Source organism: Sesamum indicum, linkage group LG9 (genome assembly GCF_000512975.1).
Source record: "Sesamum indicum cultivar Zhongzhi No. 13 linkage group LG9, S_indicum_v1.0, whole genome shotgun sequence".
Taxonomy (NCBI): Eukaryota; Viridiplantae; Streptophyta; class Magnoliopsida; order Lamiales; family Pedaliaceae; genus Sesamum; species Sesamum indicum.
The window spans coordinates 7,185,567-7,204,210 of record NC_026153.1 but is presented as its reverse complement, the minus strand read 5'-3'; the positions used below and the strand labels follow the sequence as shown (position 1 = coordinate 7,204,210).

General features: G+C 34.3%; 1 protein-coding gene across 3 annotated transcripts; it reads right to left on the bottom strand.

Annotated features, from left to right (window-relative positions):
- On the bottom strand, positions 3,661 to 17,982 carry LOC105170988 (ubiquitin carboxyl-terminal hydrolase 12). Of its 3 annotated transcripts, none has more exons than XM_011091969.2 (32): positions 17,797 to 17,982; positions 17,516 to 17,579; positions 16,731 to 16,875; positions 16,475 to 16,632; positions 15,598 to 15,863; positions 15,284 to 15,502; positions 15,091 to 15,199; positions 14,883 to 14,998; positions 14,553 to 14,651; positions 13,247 to 13,356; positions 12,595 to 12,669; positions 12,071 to 12,149; positions 11,811 to 11,960; positions 11,608 to 11,688; positions 11,395 to 11,514; positions 10,113 to 10,235; positions 9,466 to 9,543; positions 9,293 to 9,381; positions 9,040 to 9,148; positions 8,375 to 8,443; positions 8,193 to 8,297; positions 7,798 to 7,853; positions 7,518 to 7,695; positions 7,337 to 7,438; positions 7,151 to 7,222; positions 6,913 to 6,978; positions 6,096 to 6,161; positions 5,604 to 5,690; positions 5,339 to 5,455; positions 5,087 to 5,161; positions 4,891 to 4,977; positions 3,661 to 4,246 (listed from the first exon to the last, which is right to left on the bottom strand). In XM_011091969.2, the coding sequence occupies exons 1-32, from the start codon at positions 17,827 to 17,829 to the stop codon at positions 4,205 to 4,207; spliced, it is 3,345 nt and encodes a 1,114-aa protein (XP_011090271.1). In that variant the 5' UTR covers positions 17,830 to 17,982; the 3' UTR covers positions 3,661 to 4,204. The 3 variants fall into 3 exon arrangements, with proteins under 3 accessions (XP_011090271.1, XP_011090272.1, XP_011090270.1); XM_011091970.2 differs by having other exon boundaries at positions 4,891 to 4,986; positions 11,811 to 11,948; XM_011091968.2 differs by having other exon boundaries at positions 4,891 to 4,986; positions 17,797 to 17,981.

Sequence of the window (18,644 nt, the reverse complement as noted above, 5' to 3'; positions counted from 1 at the left end):
AAAATATATATCCTTTACATACAAAGAACAAACTAAAAATTCCATGAAAATGACTAGCTAAATGTAAATATACTCGCAAAAAAATTGTGTACTTACCTTAATGTAACTTAATTAAATTTCTAGACGTGCTGCTTGTTGCACTAACACGATCACTAATAGTTTAATACAAAACAATAATTAATATATAGGTAGAACAAAAGGAAAGAGTAGTAAGAAGAGGTGATGAGCAAATACAAAAACGAGAATGAAATACGATGAAAATGTTATTTTATTATTCTTTTGCAGAGAGTTTTGCCACGAAATTTGACAAAAGTGATATTCTATTGAAAAAATCGAAACTCACGATAATGGACTCCTGTTTTCATGTATGAATTCCAATGGAAAAATGACCAAAATAACAAAAATAAAAAAAATATATAAGACCTAAAAAACGAAAACACCAAATAACTTAAATAACGGGACAAAAAATGCATTTAAGCCTATTATAAATGGGGATTGATTCCTTATAATTCCAACATGCATGTAGCATTTGAATATTATTGCAAATTTGCTAAATCCATGTCTAATTGTTTAAACGTACCATAATTAGTAGCATTGAAAAATGTATAAGTAGCATTTGAATCCATAAGGAATGGTGTAATTAAAAGAACACCTAATTAGTCAAAATTAGCTAGCAACGAATTAAGTGATTAGTGGGTAAATCAATCCAATCACAAATTAAGCTCAAGGCTACATTTTTTTGTGTATTTTGACCTTTTTTAACTTTAATTATACTAAAATACTCCTATATTATATCAAATTACTACGGTCAATTGCACTGTCATCTCTTCTAAAAATACAAATTCTTCTTTTTATTTTTAAATATAATTATTCTTCTAAAAAATTACTAATTTTATTTTTTAAATTTAGATATCTACATTAGTATAAATATTAAGAAATTATAATAATTAAAAGTTATAAATTAATTTAAATAATAATATTATTCTTAATTGATCAAAACATATATTTATTTATTATAATTATATAAAATTATTTTAACTAAGTAAAATATTTAACTATTGTAATTATCTAAAAATTTATTCTTAATTAACTAAAATATATTCAATTAATATAATTAAATTAATTAAAAAAATTGGGGGACGGTGTTGTCAACGCCACCACCTTTTTTATCGTCGTCGCCCTATTTCTTTATCTGGATCCGAGCGGGGGCGGCGAGGGCAGTGGGGGTGGAGAACAAAGGTTAGCGCAGGCGGCTAGGGTTGGGGTGGCCGGGGAGGAGGCAGCAAGGGGTGGGTTGGAGTAGGGTTTTTATTTAAAATTTTATTTTTTCTAATGTATATGTAAAATTAATAAGTCTAACCCTCAATTTCTTTATAGATTTAAGATATAACAGTTAAGATCAAATGGTTAGATTTGATAGTTCTCATCTAATCGATAAGAATCCAACGATCATTAAAAAAAACAATATGCAAGGGCATAATGATCATTTTATCAAAAAGTTAATGTCGTTAGTCATATAACGAAGATGGATGATTGAGCTGAATTTATGAAACATAAGGGGGTATTATGCAATTTGAGCAACTATAAAAAATAGCTATCGTTTGTAACATAATAAAGAGTAAAATATATCATATCTTATTTCTGACTAATAACTATGTACATTAATTGATCTAAATAAGTAAAGACAGATTCATGCAAAAGCAAAAAGAATAATAAAGGGTTTGAGAAATAATTGATTCTTTATAAGGGTTTTTTTGGCTCTTTATACTTAGATTTTGCAAGTAACATTAGAACAAGGGTATCATATGTTATTTTTCTGGAATAACAATATATTGTAGGAGGATATTCGTTAGACATCCATTAATTTTATAAAATATTTATAATTTTTCAAATAACGAATGAGTATTTGTAAATATGATAAATCTCAAGGTAGTTCATTATAATTTATCCTAAATTTAATTTGAAAATCTTTTCCAATCTCTCATTTAATAAAATTATATTTTTTTAATCTTTTTTAGCATGCACTTAAGTTGGTAATCTAGCAATGAGTTACAAATGACATAATTAAACTTATTCTACTTTTTTAGCTTCATACTTCCAACAAATTAATTACATATACTTCTCAAAACTCTTTCATGTCTTTTAAAAGTTCGGGCTTTTGAATTAAAGCACAAATTTTAAAAATATTCCTTATTAATAACAATAATAATTAATAATTTGAGACACACCCTATATGTGTAATTTTTATAAATATCATTAAAATATTTATAAAAATTATTATTTAATAAAATATATACAAAATAATAAGTTAATATTAAGTTTTGTAAAAAAATAGTGACAAAAGAAAGATGAAAGAATTTCTTTTTTTAAAAAAAGAAATAACTATCAAAAGATAATGGCCATGGAAAGTTAGATAAAACCTCCTTCTCGGGGATTTTGTATCTATTTATCATTGTTTTTGTCGAGTCCCAAGGTCTTTTTTAAAAAAAAAAAAAAAACTAAACAAAATGTAAAAAAAAAATCACAAAAATGAGAGACACAAAAAAGTGGTTCTACCTTAATATAGAGTATAGATAAATGTATTTGATGGTATTATGATAAAAACACATATAAACGGTAAAGTGCAAAATTTCATAAAATCGATATAATAAATTGAAAAAAAAAATTAGATAACAAAGTGTAAAAATGATCGGAGGGCAAAATATAATTAACCCAGCTATATCTACACTATTATCTATTTATCTTCTATACCAATATATAAGAAAAGGTCTTTTCCTCTCACAAGCAGCGGTTATGACACTGCAACACCAATTTTATTGTTATATTGATAATACCTCTAAGTTGATTTTTTCCTTTTTTTTTTGTGTGTGTGTGTTTCTTTCTTCTTTTTTTTTTCCTTTTTAGAAATATGATGTGTTAGTTTATATATATTTTATTTTATTCATAATGTATTTTAAAATATAAATATTATTTATTATATGCACACAGGAAGGACGTACCACAACAACTAGTACTATTATAAAGGGAAAAGTGTTTATAACTATAAAGTGGTAGTTTTCATACTATTACACCAAATTATTTTATTACCAAAAATATCTTTCAACTTCCCCACTCATGTTAAATTAACTACTCAATCAAGTTTATTCGAAAAAATTAATTCTATGTAATTATATATGCTCAAAATTAAATTTATTCTATTTTATTTAAGTTTATTGTTAATTAAAATTGAAAAAGTATATTACTTTTTGTTTTGTATGTATATAGTCATTGTTACCAATATAACACATGTTGTACAAATTAAGTATCATTTTTTAATTTAATTTAAGTAATATATATTGAATTAATGCATTAAAAAAAATTGTCAGACAATTTTTGTATGTGGAGTTGTAAAGCAATGTAAAATTTTAATATAAAAGAACAAATTATGAGTTGTTTAATAAAAGAAAAAGGATTTTTAGACTTAAAATGATAATTTTGATACTACGTGCCACAATATCTAGTGTGTGTATATATATATATTAGATGTAATTGTTTCTGAGAAAAATAAAAAAATACCGTAAAATGATACCTAAGGCTATATCATTGCACAATTACTCCCTATCTTCATTAGTAATAATAGCATATCATCAACACACGTAGAAAAAGGAGTGGTGCAGCAAATACTCAAAACCCAACTTAGATGCGAAAACTCATCAGTCACTCTGATATCAGTCAAAAAGACTCGAGAATACAAGACATCCCCATGAAGCCCCTTTCTCTTTACAATTTCACAGATGAACCCAATTGTTTCGTTTGTAGACCTCAAAATCCTATACAACAAAAGGAAATCTCGACGACCCTTTCTGTAGCAGTTGTATACACAAGCCAAAATTCCTTTAGCAAACCTAATTAACACGAATCATGGTCACAGCAAACCCAGCTTGGACATGTACAACCAAGTTACATGTGAAATATGAACCTTGAATAAGTCCGTACTCAACTGGATCGACCTTTTGCAGTATAAACATCCCACAGAGGGAACCCTTGTATGTACATCAGACAAGCAGAGCTCACCGGAACTAATATTCCTATAGATGTATAATTGAATTCTGACTTGCACCCATGGCCATGAGGTGTTCTCCCAACTTGTGTGCGGAGAGAGAATGCTACCTGCTGATGACTGTCAACAATCAACCATGCAAGAATTGCTGTTGCCGGTACCCTCTCAATTGTATATCTTCACAGCTTTCTCATGCGACGGACGATACTGGAAAAGAATTGGTGATCTCAGATATTAGTGCATCCTACTCATTAACTAAAACAGAAGGACGCATTGTGCTACAGTGTCCACTTTCATTTTCTCGAAAAAAATAAGGCAGCCAGAAGTCATATTATAAGCTAAAGCTTTCATCCAAGGGTTCTAAGAAGCTGCGATCCAACATCCCCTATAGCTCATCACTATACACGAGTTAAGAGACTTATTTTAGGCAAGAAAGCGAAATTACTGCAGACACCTTGCATTTATGTTTGCAGATTACAATGCACATAAAGTATCTCTAGATTAATAAGGAACTAGACATCACCAGCGGTGGGATCATACTCCAAACTAGGATTATCATATTATTATAGCACAGTGAAGGCTGTTCCAAGATGGATACACTCTCGTTCTGGAAGCAAGAAAGGAACACAATTTAGACCACACAGAGTGCAGAATCCACCAGGGATGTTGAGGACCTCCTTTTTGTTGTATTGACATTTCATCATTTAATCTTTTGACATGTCAAACAGCTCAGCCAGAAATGTTTCCAGCATCTTTATACAAGGTTAGTATCAATGAGCAACAGACGCAACTTAGACCACCGAATGAAAACAGGACCAGAAGAATTGGATCAGTACAGGTACAAACACTACCTGATTTGCTCCAATAGACCTTTTCGGGGAGTTATCTGAGTGCTCTAATCCAAGATACTGCTCCCAAGCAACATAAATGCCACTTCTCTGTAGGCTCTAAGATTCATAATCATTAAATAAGGACATTACGAAAAGATGTTAGAGTATGCAAAACAGACGAAAGTGGTTTATTTGTTTTTGTAAGAGAGGGTAAGACCTGGAAATGACTGAACAGAATGTCTGAATCCTGAAGGTAATCAGCTCGACCTTGTGCAACAAAAGCAAATTTCCACTGCCCAGAATAGATGGGAATATGAGAAGTAAAATAGTAGAAGTTACAGAAAATGTGGATAGTTAGCAGTCAACAAGTATCCAGAGAGAGCAAGACATGGTATTTGTAAGCCACTGAAGCCAGTATAATTGAGCAATCACTTAAAGAAATTAATGGAATTCAGTAAGAGCATACAACCTTAGAGAACTCTTCATCTGGAACATGCAACTTCTTCTGTACACGGATCTTCACATGAGCTAAAATCTCATCCTCACGAATGACCATTAAAAATGGTTCTCCAAAGTTTTGAATTTTCTGCCACAAAGTGAAATATCATGGCAAATTGCAAATGGAAAGAGCAAGGAGAAGTGCATTTTTTGGACAGTTTTCCAAGTATAGAACTTCAGCCAGAACAGATGCGCATGTGTGCGAAACTACTGGTTAAGGAAATATCAAATCTTACCATCTGGTTTTGATTTTCCTCATTCATGAAGTGATATACATGAATCAAGAAATCATGTGGACCAAGATTTTTTTCTTCCTCGGGTATCTGCAAAAATAAATTAGCAGGAAATACAGATGTTTATGGTGAAGATGAATAATGCCAACAGAAGCCACTTTCAAAGAGTAAGCGCCACGGCCTATCAATGATACCCCAGTAATAAGGAACACTAGTACAAATAAATTTTCCTAGACACATGCATGGCCCAAAACTTTTAAGCATAGGAGCATGCAAATCAAGACAAACAATGCTGATACCTAACCACTATAAAAGGGAAAAATGCAGCAGCCTATTAAGCATTCTACTAATAAAGCTCGCAATTACCCCATATATTTTCTTTGACCACATGCATGACCAAAAACGGTAAGCACTTACATGGGTGAGTATGTACACACACATACCCCCCACCCACCCACCACCCAAACAATACACACACAGATGGAGAGAGCAAACCTCTTCTGCCCGTAAAGTCCAGTAATTGTCATTTATGCTCTCTATATTTTCACTGGATGGAAATATCTGCAAAAATGCCAAGTCAGTAAGAGAACTTTGAAAGCATTAATTTCCCAATAAATTAAATGCGAATTAGAATGTTACAGCAGTGTATAAAGCAGAAAACAAATTGATGGGCTTTAATTTCCTTTCCCGGTATGGCAAAACTGCTCATCCATTTGGAAAGAAAGTAAACAATTCATCACAAGTGAATCAGACCATAGCAAACCCATAAAGCAAGGACATCATCATCCTGAATCAGAGTAGAGTGTTATGTAGACCAAATTGGATGTAGTCATGCTCGAGACCTCGACAGGTGGCAGGTATGTGGGGCCTTGTTTGCAAAATATTCTGTTATATTCTAATTATGACCACCTCAGGGACATACTGAAAATGTCTAAATGTAAATACCTAAATCATAAATGAACAAATTGATTCTTGAAAGACCCCAAACTATTTTTCATCTTAATCCATATCTCAAATGAAAAGCCACCAGTTTAGTATCTTCATGATTCATGGACAATTTTCCAATTTTATCGAATAATGGGTAAAATTTATTTTTAGTCGATGAACCCCTAAATTGTTATGACCCAAGTCTTCCCAAGTCATGCTATGTGCTCTATGACCCAAATGCCACATTATAGGCACAGATAATGTGAGATTAACCATTTCAATTGTATCATGGGAACTTAAGAAGAGTATATTCATACTCTTTTAGTATCAAGATCAGAGAAGGAAAAAAGAAGAATCAAATATAAAAGAATTTTGAGTGCAATACCTTGTAGATCCTGTGGGTGAATACCTCCAGCAATCTAAGTTCTACATTTGGATGAGATAGCTCGGCCTGTGTAACATGGTGCCACTTAAATCAAAGGAAGCTATGCTAGTGACAAGAGCGCGAAAAATAAGTTAATCCTACATAAAAAAATAAAGACAGACAAAATTCCACTTCTGATGAATGTACCCACTTAATTTCTGAAATAAAATAAACCAATATTATTAGTCCAATAGATCACCTTCATCCTGAGATCACTAAGAACATCCGCTACGGTGCTTTCTTTCGGCAGTCTAATATTATAAATCTCCATCTAGACATTAGAAAGAATGGGAGAAAATATTGTTAAACATTTAAATACCAGAATGCATGTGCGTGAAGCTTATACTAATACGCACAAAGTCCACCTCCAATGTCGCTTACTCACTTCATTGTTTGTGGCATGACGGAAAGCTACTTTTAGTGTTCTTAAACCTTGCAATTCCGGCAGAGGCATATCCAAGATTTCATAGTACAATATATCAGAAGTCTGAACAAATAACAGAGTCAGTTAATGTCCACGTCTTCTACATATGAAGTCTGACTCTCAGCTTTGGGTTATGGCTTACCTGATTGTAATGCAGCAACATGTCAAACAAATTATCTACCCCTCGATACTTTATAGGATTAGGTTTTGGTTGCTGAGAGTATGAGTTGTGTGATGTAAGCCTAATTTTAGAAGGATCATCTACTCCAAGTTGGTGAGCTACCCTTCCAACAACTTCATCATATGTATCAAGCTTCGACCTACATATTGGCAATGCAATTAATGAACAGACTAGTGTGACCAACCAAGATAAAAACTGATAGCTTGCTGTTTCCATAATGTGTTTACTAAATTGCACTTACAGTTGTAAGCAAAATTCATCCTCCTTAGGCTTTTCTAGGGACCGAAAATGAATAACCTGCAACATAATGTCTTCAGGAACAGGAAGACGTACCCAGCAGAACAGAATCTTCCCACACAACAAATAGGAAATATCAAAGTATTACTCGGTAATTTTCAGAAAAACTTAAGAGCATTTGAAAAAACTTCCGTATGCCAGAAAGTTTAAATTAAGCCGGTATTCATTCAGTCCATCACCACAGAAAGATTCACAATACCAAACGACAACCAACACGAGGATGAGAATTTGACAGATGTGGACAAAATTCTATATGTTGAAGTGCAATATACAAGATCCCACAAAGATATGCATAGATGGATACTAAATGACAATTACTCAAGATTTTATGAGAGGTACTTGGAGATTATGCCGGTACTCAAAGAATGATGGAACATCTGGACAGCGACGTCGCTTGCTACCTTGGACTGACTTCTGAAAGCAAACTATGTCGCCATCCTCAAGCTGCAAGAAGTTACAGAAAAGTAATCAAAAATAATTTCTCCACTCACAGCATACGTGTTACAATGATTGAAAAGTACCTGGCTAGATCTAAAGGTAGATCTCTTGTCAATGTGTTCACACATCACAGTCGGCTCAAACTTTATTTCCTGAGAATCAGAGAACAAAAAATATCTTTACCATATAAAATACATGCAAGTTGAAGTTGGACCTACTTAGGAATTGCTTAAAATATAATTCTTCCTATTTAATTGATATTTTACAGCGGCAAAATAGCTAGAATCCAAAGGTTGTAAATGAGTGTCCTAACAACCAGAATGGGAAGACACGAGGGAGATTTTTCATAAGCATTACGAAACCACATAGGTTATATTGGTTTCCTCCTTCTCTTTCTCTCTAGCCCAAAAATCACCACATTTCAGAAAAGGAAAATATATAAATGAGACCCCTAATGCGAGTGCGACTTAGATCAGTCAAGGTGAAAGGTTTGTTAGAACATGACTCTAGCTTGCTATAAAAACTCAAGAAAGACAAAATAATCATCCCTGTTAAAAAGAACGGCAATAAGCCCAGTAAACAGTGACAGCAACATCTTGAATTAAGTGGTAGGTAACATTTAATGGAAAGCTATAAAGGGTGCACAAAGAGCCAGTAAAAAATGGTCCCTGCCAGTATTGTCCTTTTTTTTTTTTTTGTTGTTGGAAGCTCCCTTCCAGTAAATTAGGCATGACATATTGCAACAAACCTCGTAAAGTTCAATTTCTTCATCAGAAGCATATCCTGCCATCTCATTTAGTTTAGTCAAGATATCTGCTGGCTTTCCAGTGCCGTTCACAAAAAGTCGTCCAGCATATCTGGCATGTAATGAAGATCAAATTAAAGCTCAAAGGCATGGTTTACATCTATGCCCTTTATGGATATTTAATTTTCTTCTCTTCTTGGATATGTTTTGATGCCTAGGATCAAACAAAAGCAAAAGAACAAGAACAAGAAAATACCTAAGTTCTTCCTTTTCTGGATCATAAAGCTTGAAGAATAACAAAATATCATCTGTTGTCCTAACAGGGAGAGGAATAGGACGCAGATCCTAAATGACAACATAGAAACTCATTAACACCAGTCATGAACACTCAATGGCACCTCTGCTGCTTGTATTGGAAGATTCTATTACCAGTCCAAGCTCTAATTCTAAGAACAACCTCAGCTCTGCATTCTGAACCTTATTAGATAAATCCCTCAAATATCCAACCTACAACCATGTAAACATTTGAAATGAATCACATGAAATATTAGAATTGTAAATTTTATACTACAGTGCATTGACATATCGAATGCAAATAAAAAACTTTAAGGATGCCTAAGTTTTAGTCAGGAGTTCCTGAGAAAGTAGAAATAAAAGGCCTGGAAGACCATACAGGTCATGAACCGTGCGGTAGTTCTACATGCAAGACATATTAGAACATGAACAAAAATGAATTCCTGGTGCGGGGAGGACATCAGTAACTCCATAATGCAGGTGCAATAGGTCAACAAACAATGTAATGCTCGAATGAAGGCCTAAAACAATCCAGTTAGATAAAAAATATCTTTTTATATTTATGGTTTGAAGCTAATCAACTGATCACACATGATATTGCCAACAAGGAGCTAAAAGAAAATTGAGTTTGCAAAAAGAACAAATAATGCTGTTGATTTCAAGAATAAAGATGGAAGAAAATACAAGATAAGTAGCCAACGTCATACATTAGTTAACATGACAGGGAAGAAATGTTAGGATTTGGCAAGTGATCATATTCATAATGAGCAAAAAGTTCTTACTGTTTGTGATTCCTCAAGGTGTGTCAACGGACGGTTAGGACGGTATGTGTGGTTTTGGCGCTTCGCCCACAGCCAAAAGCGCTGGAACTGGACTGGTACACCAAATTCTTTTGCAACCTCTTCCTGGGGTTAACTTTACAATTAGCTGATATTAAATATTAACAATTACAACAATATTTACAACTGCGATCATGTTACATTGAACACATACTAGGATGTATAATGGCTTGAACTAGAAGAGTAAGCACTTCCTAGAAAACATAGGATTTTACTTGCCATGTAAAAGAAGGAATGACTACACAAAAACAAAAAGCAGCAAAACATATCAAATTCAATTTGACACAATGAAGAAGATGCACTGCGGCAGGCATGACTTATAACATTTCTCATATATACTTTTGAATAGAACAAAAAGTATTAGCAATACGGAAGCATGTATCAATTTTTTTTCTTCTCTTTTCTTCCCTTTGTTAGTTCTGTCAAAACATATGGCTCACCTGGAACATGATGGAAAACAAAACAACTTTCTTTTTTTCTTCAGTTTCTTTCAGGAACTACCAAATAACTTTTGTGCACATGGGCAATAAAAATCCATTCAAAGAAACAGAATCAGCATGAGATGTTCGTATTCGTAATCCTACTCTTAGTGGTTCTAACTTCAGTTGAACTCCTTAAGTTTCTGTCACGATATTATACCTTAAAGGCACAACCTCTGTCATAATGAATTTCCTACCGAAGGCAGAAGTTCCATGGAGCAGTCATTTTTATATCCAAAACTTCCACACATTAATATATCCCGGATGCATGAGGGGCATCTCTTTCTGTTCCAGCTTACTTTCACAATAGATTTTTTGGTCTAGGCCTAGCCTGGCTTGTGTCATTCCAAAAACCGGGGGAAGCACCTCAGTGAACAGCCGTGGGAAGTAACTGGTAGGCATAACAAACTTGAGGCCAAAGCCGCCAAGCCTGATTTACCAAACCCATTGGGATATATATCAAGTGAAAATCAAAAGTCATTTTCAGTATGTCCATACCCTCTTTATGCATACCTATACAACCAATATTAAGTTATGCAAGCAAATATCCACCCAATTGAACAAGTTCATTGCAGTTCACTCAAATATTAGTCCTGTTCATCTCAATCATTTCCAAAGTTTGAGCTTAGTGTATCACAAAGGGTGATTTCTCTGACCACTAGGTTCTTCTCCTATATGAAAGGACACCTACAGCACTACAACCACTAATTGAAAAGAGAAGCTTGTGTTTATCAAGGTTTATATACCTTAAAATTGTTAAATGGCATTAGCTTCTGAACGCGAAAACTCCTAACTTTGTCATGATCCACTAAATCAAAAAATACATCCCTTCCAATCTGCCAAGCAAAATCTTCATCACATGCGACCTGAAAACACCATAAATTCTCTTATAGAAACGCAACCATATGATACCAAAATTGCGAGCATGAAACAATGAAATAAATTATTAAAAAAATTACTTTGACGACTGTGTACAGATGTGCTTCAGCTTTTTCTTTCTTCTTTTGCTCTTTTTCTTCTTGTTCTCTCTTCAACCTCTCCTAGGGTAACATCATAAACTTTAGGAAGGCCAAACATATATATATATATATATCAATAAAAAGAATGACTAGATAGAAACTATGCAAATTTCCAAAATCATAAGCCGATATCAGAATCTAACCCTCAGATGCTCAGCAATATCCTTCTCATCGACATTACACATTATTTTATGCTTGTCGCTTTCACGTATATACACCAGCATATACGCATTTGAGTGCTTTGTAAACCTGAAGGGAGTATTATTGATTCCAGGGTTGGTCTGCATCAAGTGCTGAGGAGACATAAGTGAACAGGTAGAATTGTAGCAATAAATTTAAGAAAGATAAGAAGGCAAAACAAAGCAATCACATCAAGAAAACGAGAATAGTAGGGAAAACCTACTTCTTCTTCACCACCATACAGCTCCTCCAAAGCCTTATTCATGTCTTCTTTTGTCACTCGTTCATCATCAAATTTATACCTGAAACCCACTTAGGATTATTTGCTTTATGCAATTCATGAACGAAATATCCATATGTAGTCCTTCAAACAAACAATTCATGTTTCAGACAAATCACAATATAGCTGGAGAGTTGTAACAATTCAGGGAGGGTGGTATCAGAAAATCATACACAGAGCTCCTGACTATGGAATTCTGTCAGAGGACTAACCCCATAAGACAATAATGACAAGCACATCCAATTTCCCTAGGTTCATATAATTGAATTGGAAATGAGATTCAGTAAAATCAGCAAACAAGTCAGTTATCACAATACTCCAGAATAAAGCCCACCCCGCAGAAACAAGGAAGAGAACGAGTGAGTTAAAGGTGCATCACAGCTAATCAGGCCCATAAAAAATGATCATATAACCAGGTGCCGCTCTTTTATGCTTTAAAGGATGAAGTTTGGTCATAAACTGCTTACCACTGGCTGGAAAGGGTGGGCCTTATAAAGGCATAGTAATGTCCACCATGCACACCACCACTGTGGACCAAGACACTGAAAATATTGTATTTGTCAGAATGAGAAAGAGAAGTTGATAAGATTTGCAGATGCAGTCTCAGAAATATCAAGCTCAGCCTAGAAAGACCAAATTACAACCGCAAACACATTAAAACTGAACAAAGAAGCATTCTGATTCAAATTTGAGCCCAAGGAACCAAGCACAACTTATAACTCATACAGAACATAGATTTTCAAAATATCAACTTAAACATCAGTTTGTTTGATTATAGGAGTGTTCAGCCACAGACAGATCCAGAATTCAGATTCTAGCTACTTAACTTACAAACTTGAGTGAACTCTATATCATATGGAAGGTCCACATAAAGACAATCATTGCAGTTCAAATTGGAAAATATTTCTATGGAGGTGGAAAATATACAGGTCATGGATTTTCTAAACAACCACTGTCTAGATGTAACTGTAAATGAAGGACCTAAGGTTAAAGGAAACATGAACCACATGTCGAAGTAAAGATGCAGCAACCACTTTTGTCCAACCAAAATGGTGAAGCACAAAATTGATGACAACTAAATAGCAGTATAACTAGTAGAAAACCATCATATCATCTGACCTGTGAAGCGTATAAAGGTTGCGCACTCTTCTATCAGCCTCAGGTGACAAGTATTTGCCATTATCTCTATCCAGATCAAGCTGAAGCGGGAACTCATAGCGATCATTTATCTGCATCATCAGAATCAAGATAATGAAATTTATATGCAAGGAATTTAATGAGATAAGACTATAAATGCACCATTAATCACAGATTAAACAGCTATTGAGAGCAAACATGCACAGATACAACAGGTAAAAGGCAGATATCGCAGCTAGATTCTTGAGTGCAGCTCAAGTTTCAGGCGTAAGAGGAACTACTTAGGCTTATATTTCTACTTGATATAATGGTTTGAAGTTATTAGTTGAACAATAAACTCACTTATTCTTCACGTCTCTAATGCCAGACAACAGCACATGTGAATCACAATAACAGTGGGGGTATTTAATCATACCACAACTCACTTCCGAAGACACATATAACCTCTATGTCAGCAAGTGTGACTCATGTCATAGGCTTCAACAGTCAACTAACTTGCTTCACTGTTTTCAAAAAGGGACAGCCTAATTCACCCTTGTACCGATTATCAATCAGTAAGTTACTACTTCCAGCATCCTACAACTAATACGTCACGAACATGATATGTGGCATGGCACAGTTCAAAAAAAATAATGCAACTTCAGGCAGATCATACAATAAAAGGATACCTCAAAATAAAAATAAAGGTTTCTTCACAATAAAAGTGTTATATTAGAGTCTCACCATCTCCAACCACTAGACAAAATTATGATACAGGCCCATATTCAGCACGCACATTATGCTGCAGATGTACTTTTATTAGAGAGAATGAAGGTCGGAAGTCATGTATTTGCCAATAATGCAAGTACTGCGTAAAAAAATGGCAATCCAATTTAGATCATTTCATCCTTTATACTGTGCCTCCTATTATATCTTATCCACATCCAATAACGCTTACCCAAGACAAGGAGTGTGACTGTTGTCAGAACTAATTTTCATCAATTACTTCTTTTCCTATTAGGAAATTACTTGCTTCACTATAGACCAAGTTCTGATCTCAGCACTATGTAAACAACTAGGGGGGGGGGGCAATATTAACATCGTTTTCCTCAATTCGCATGTCCTATTGGCCTTGGGCAACCATGCAGGGAGCTCGCATACTCAAAGAAAAGGTAACATTAAACCTACATATGTTCTTTTTCTCTGTTTTAGTGTTCTAGGTTAATAATGTTGACAGAACATGCAAATAATAAATCTGCAAACTCATAAATTGGAAGAGAACAGAAAGATGATATTCTTAACTGCTGACCTTTACCATAATGTCACGTACGAAGTCATATTCAAACCGCTTTAAGTGAAGCTGAAGAACTGGGGGGAAGTCAACAAACAAGACCCCTTTCTTAGCATCCTGAAATAGGCACACATCAGAGGTGGCTTGGCATAACACATATTTCATGGGTATAATTCCCAGTATAAACAGAAAGACAAGAGTGTGGGGAATCCCAACTCAAAAAAGACACATAATGACAAGCAGAGCATGACTCATTGGACAGTTTTACATTCGATAAGGTTATATTAAAATAAATCAGAGTAGTAACAAGCAATACAATCTTTGTGAAAATCCAGTTAACCTGTGCACCTGTAAACCATACTGTTCAGCATGATATTTGTTATCGCCATCTAGATGTTCAACCTCAACATACTTATCAAAAGAAGCATAGACATCACGACAGCCCTTGACATCAAGCTGAAGATCTGTCATACAGAGGATACAGATTTTCATAGGATGCAAGTATAAAGACAGCTTTCAAGTCAGAGAAAGGACTAAATCTAACACGTTGAAGTACCATAGAATGACTCCTTTCTACTAGATTTGTAGTCCACATTGATGCAGTCAATGTAGTTTATATGATGCCCTTCAAATAACTGCTGTATAGCGCCTTCCACAACAGTTCTCTAATGACAGCACAACAACAGTCAGCAAAGAACAATTACCAAGTGGTAAGTAATTGATAGTAGAACACAACTATATCTATGGACCTTCATCTTTTCTTCAAGCTTTTCACATAGAACTCGATTGAGTTCTTGTACATCATGTTGCAAGAAAGCATCATATGTATCCCATCCAAAAGATTTTGTCAACTCCTTTGTGGCAACACTGTTGTCGCTATATTGAAGCTTGTAGAATAAACTCTGCAGAGCCAGAGGGATACTTGCAGATGGCATATCATTGACATTAGTAGGCATGTGGTATACAACCTGAATATAGAATCAAAGATATAACTCCATTTCTGAAGAAACCTTGATATAAACAACTCAGTTACAGTGAGTCAGTCCCTGATAGAGATCCTAACCTTCCTGAAATAAGGAATATGGTATAGTGTTTGGAGGAGAGAGTTCATATAACAGGTAGCCCCCTGGTTTTTTAACCCCACAAAACCAGTTTCTTTCTTTGAATCATACAACCAGGGATCCATGGCTTTGTAAACTGCAACCTCAGCTTCAACTACACAGGTATCATTAACAAGATAACCCCTGCTTGGATCATAAAGTTCACTAAGTGGCATAAAGGATGTAAAACCCCAATCATTTTCTCGGGCATTGAATTGGTGTTGTGTTTCTGCATGGTCAAAATAGGAAAGAGTTTAGTAGCTGCAAAAAACACAATCCAGTGATGTCTTATCTTTATTTGGATGAAATTGCTATCCAAAACCATGATTTGATGTTCAAATATGCAAATACATGCAGAAGAACCAAACGCCTAGAATACCGTGATTCTTATATAGTTAAATTCAGCATATCATGTAATTTAACCAGTCAGTAATACTAGCTGCTTGGCCCGCTTCCATGGATGTTTAGCTGTACCGCAATTGTGTGAAATAGATCATATAGTGACTTCCAATGTCTATTATGACAAGCAAAGCTAAATGGTAATTTCCACCAATTAGTTGTGACTATAATTCTTCTATCAAGTAATACTATCAATAAGATTCACTAGTTAATATTGACCATCAAAGAGGTATGACATCGACATTTCCTCTATGGACACACAAATAGTTGCTTAGTCTAAATATCAGCAGCAATGCTCAAAATCAAATAGATTCATTTCTTCATCCAATCCATATTAAAATTGAAAAATCACAGGCATAGAAACATTGAAATTGCTTCAGTTGTAAAAGCAAACTTCAATAGTTGGAATCAGTTAGACACAAACTGTAATAGGAGCAGTACCTTTCCTGACTGAATACTTGCTATGGACTTGATTAACAACAGCCAAACTGAAGTGAGCATATCTAGTCCATCCATAAGGTAAAGTAGTAGAATCACCAACATCCAGATACATGGATAAATAATCAGCATTGTTTCCTTTTGGAAAAATAAGAATCCGCCTGACAAACATAAAAAAAATTAAAGGCTACCAGTGCAGTCATAAAAAAGTTGCAAACCATTAACTGATGCTCCCAAGTTGAATCGAATAAAAAGCTACCATTTATAATCACCGAGTTCATATATTCCAGAGTAGAGCTTCTTCACATTCAACCTAGAAAAGTTTTCAACTCTCCAAGTAAACTTTGCAGTTTGAGGATCCTCCTCTGGTTGACTTCCTGCAGTATTACCTGTTGCCTCTGGTGCTATAACAAATAGATGAAAAAGAAAAGAGAGATGAGAGTAATGGAAATAGAAGAAAAAGAGGCAATATTTATCACAATGCAGAGCCTGCAGATTTTGTCCCTATCAAGCTAGTAAAAGTCGAAAAGCATTTTATCCCTACTTGATCTTCAAATTCTTACTTTGCAAAAAAGTATGATAAAGTTACCCAACAACATATATTCATGACCCATTTAAATCTTAGTTCTGGCATTCTGGAGACATAATATAATTTATGATCCCTCATCCAAACAAGATTACCAAAAAGAATAATATTGAATTGTGAATAAACTAAATGTAGATTAGCATGCTGAGAAACATTATTGTACACGTACCAATTCCTCTCCCATTATTTTTGGGTTGATACCATTAGAGGAAAAAAATATTTTTCCTATTGGACCAAACGAGAAAAACTCGGGTTTCCAAAAGTTGCACGGTGACACACACATAAACACGCATGCGCACACTCTCGGACTCAGTATTTTCTTGCCCTAATTCCAGACGAAATCACCAAAATCAACAAGCAAACCAAATTACATATTAGTTCAACATAGTAAATTGACAACCCTCCTGCCCCTTTAAAGAAAGTTAATGGATATCTAAACCAATCCCCAGTTAAGTTACCTTCCATTGGCTGAGGACCTTCCACCAAATCCGATCGTGGAACCAACATGTCCTCATCCTCTTGCTGCCAAAAAAACAACCTTTTACATCAAAAGCTTCAAAACCCATCACTTGATCGCGGACATAAACATATCAAAACTAAACCAAACAACCAATTCAATGTTCTTCAACTCTTCCACAGCCATAGTCAAACACACACATGTGAGTGTTGTGCGCTCAAATTAACACAGTAAACACTTGCAGGTTTTGTGTGTGCATCGCGGATGAATGGATACACGAACCTCATTGGGGGCAGGAGGATCCATCGCAGTCATGTGACTATATTTCTACTCCAATTTATGCTTAAAATTAACCTTAGCTATAGTTAATTTGATGGAATTTTCTCCCTGTGCTAACGCTTTGGGCTTCGGAAGTTGGGGGCGCAGAGGGGGGAAGAAGGTGGTGAGGAAATAACGAAGGTTTGGCAGATTTGTCAAATCAAATGTGGACTTCGATTTTTTGGGGTTAATAATTGCGTTTCTCTCCCCTGACTTTAGTTTTAATTGCATTTTCCTCCCCTATGGTTTAGACTTTTACATTCAATAAAATTTCTATAATCTAAAAAATAAAAAATATATTAAATGTTAAGTAAACCAACCCCTGAAAATTGTAGAATAATATGGTAAAAATTGACCAAATTTTTTGAACGGCTATTATCTTCTTTTCTTTTTACTTGAATTATAACTTGTATTTGCATACGTCATATATCAATTGTGAGTATATAAACGTTCGAATCTGAAAATAAACACGTATTTATTTTTTATAATAATACTATTGTTATTATGAACTATATTAATATTCATTATGTATAAAATTGCTATATTTACTATGTTGTTCGTATTCTAATAATGGAATTTGTTACGTATTTGCTAATTTTCGCTATGATACATCGATACGTGCAACAACAATCGTTAATATTTGTTTATAATAAATACAATATTTAATCAAATGCTCGTATATTTATTAATTTTGTGGATCACAAAGGCGTTAATAATACTATAGTTAATATTGAAATATAAAATTTATTGTAATGCATATTTTACTTTTTTTCTCTTTTTGTCTTCCATCATTTGATCGTCATATATTCATT

Excerpts from the sequence above, each read along its gene's own strand:
- LOC105170988 (XM_011091968.2), bottom strand. The coding sequence starts at position 17,829 with ATGACTGCGATGGATCCTCCTGCCCCCAATGAG. Across the intron at positions 16,876-17,515 it reads AGGTCCTCAGCCAATGGAAG|CACCAGAGGCAACAGGTAAT; the intron begins GTAACTTAACTG and ends TATTTGTTATAG. Across the intron at positions 4,987-5,086 it reads TTCTGTTCAGTCATTTCCAG|AGCCTACAGAGAAGTGGCAT; the intron begins GTCTTACCCTCT and ends TATGAATCTTAG.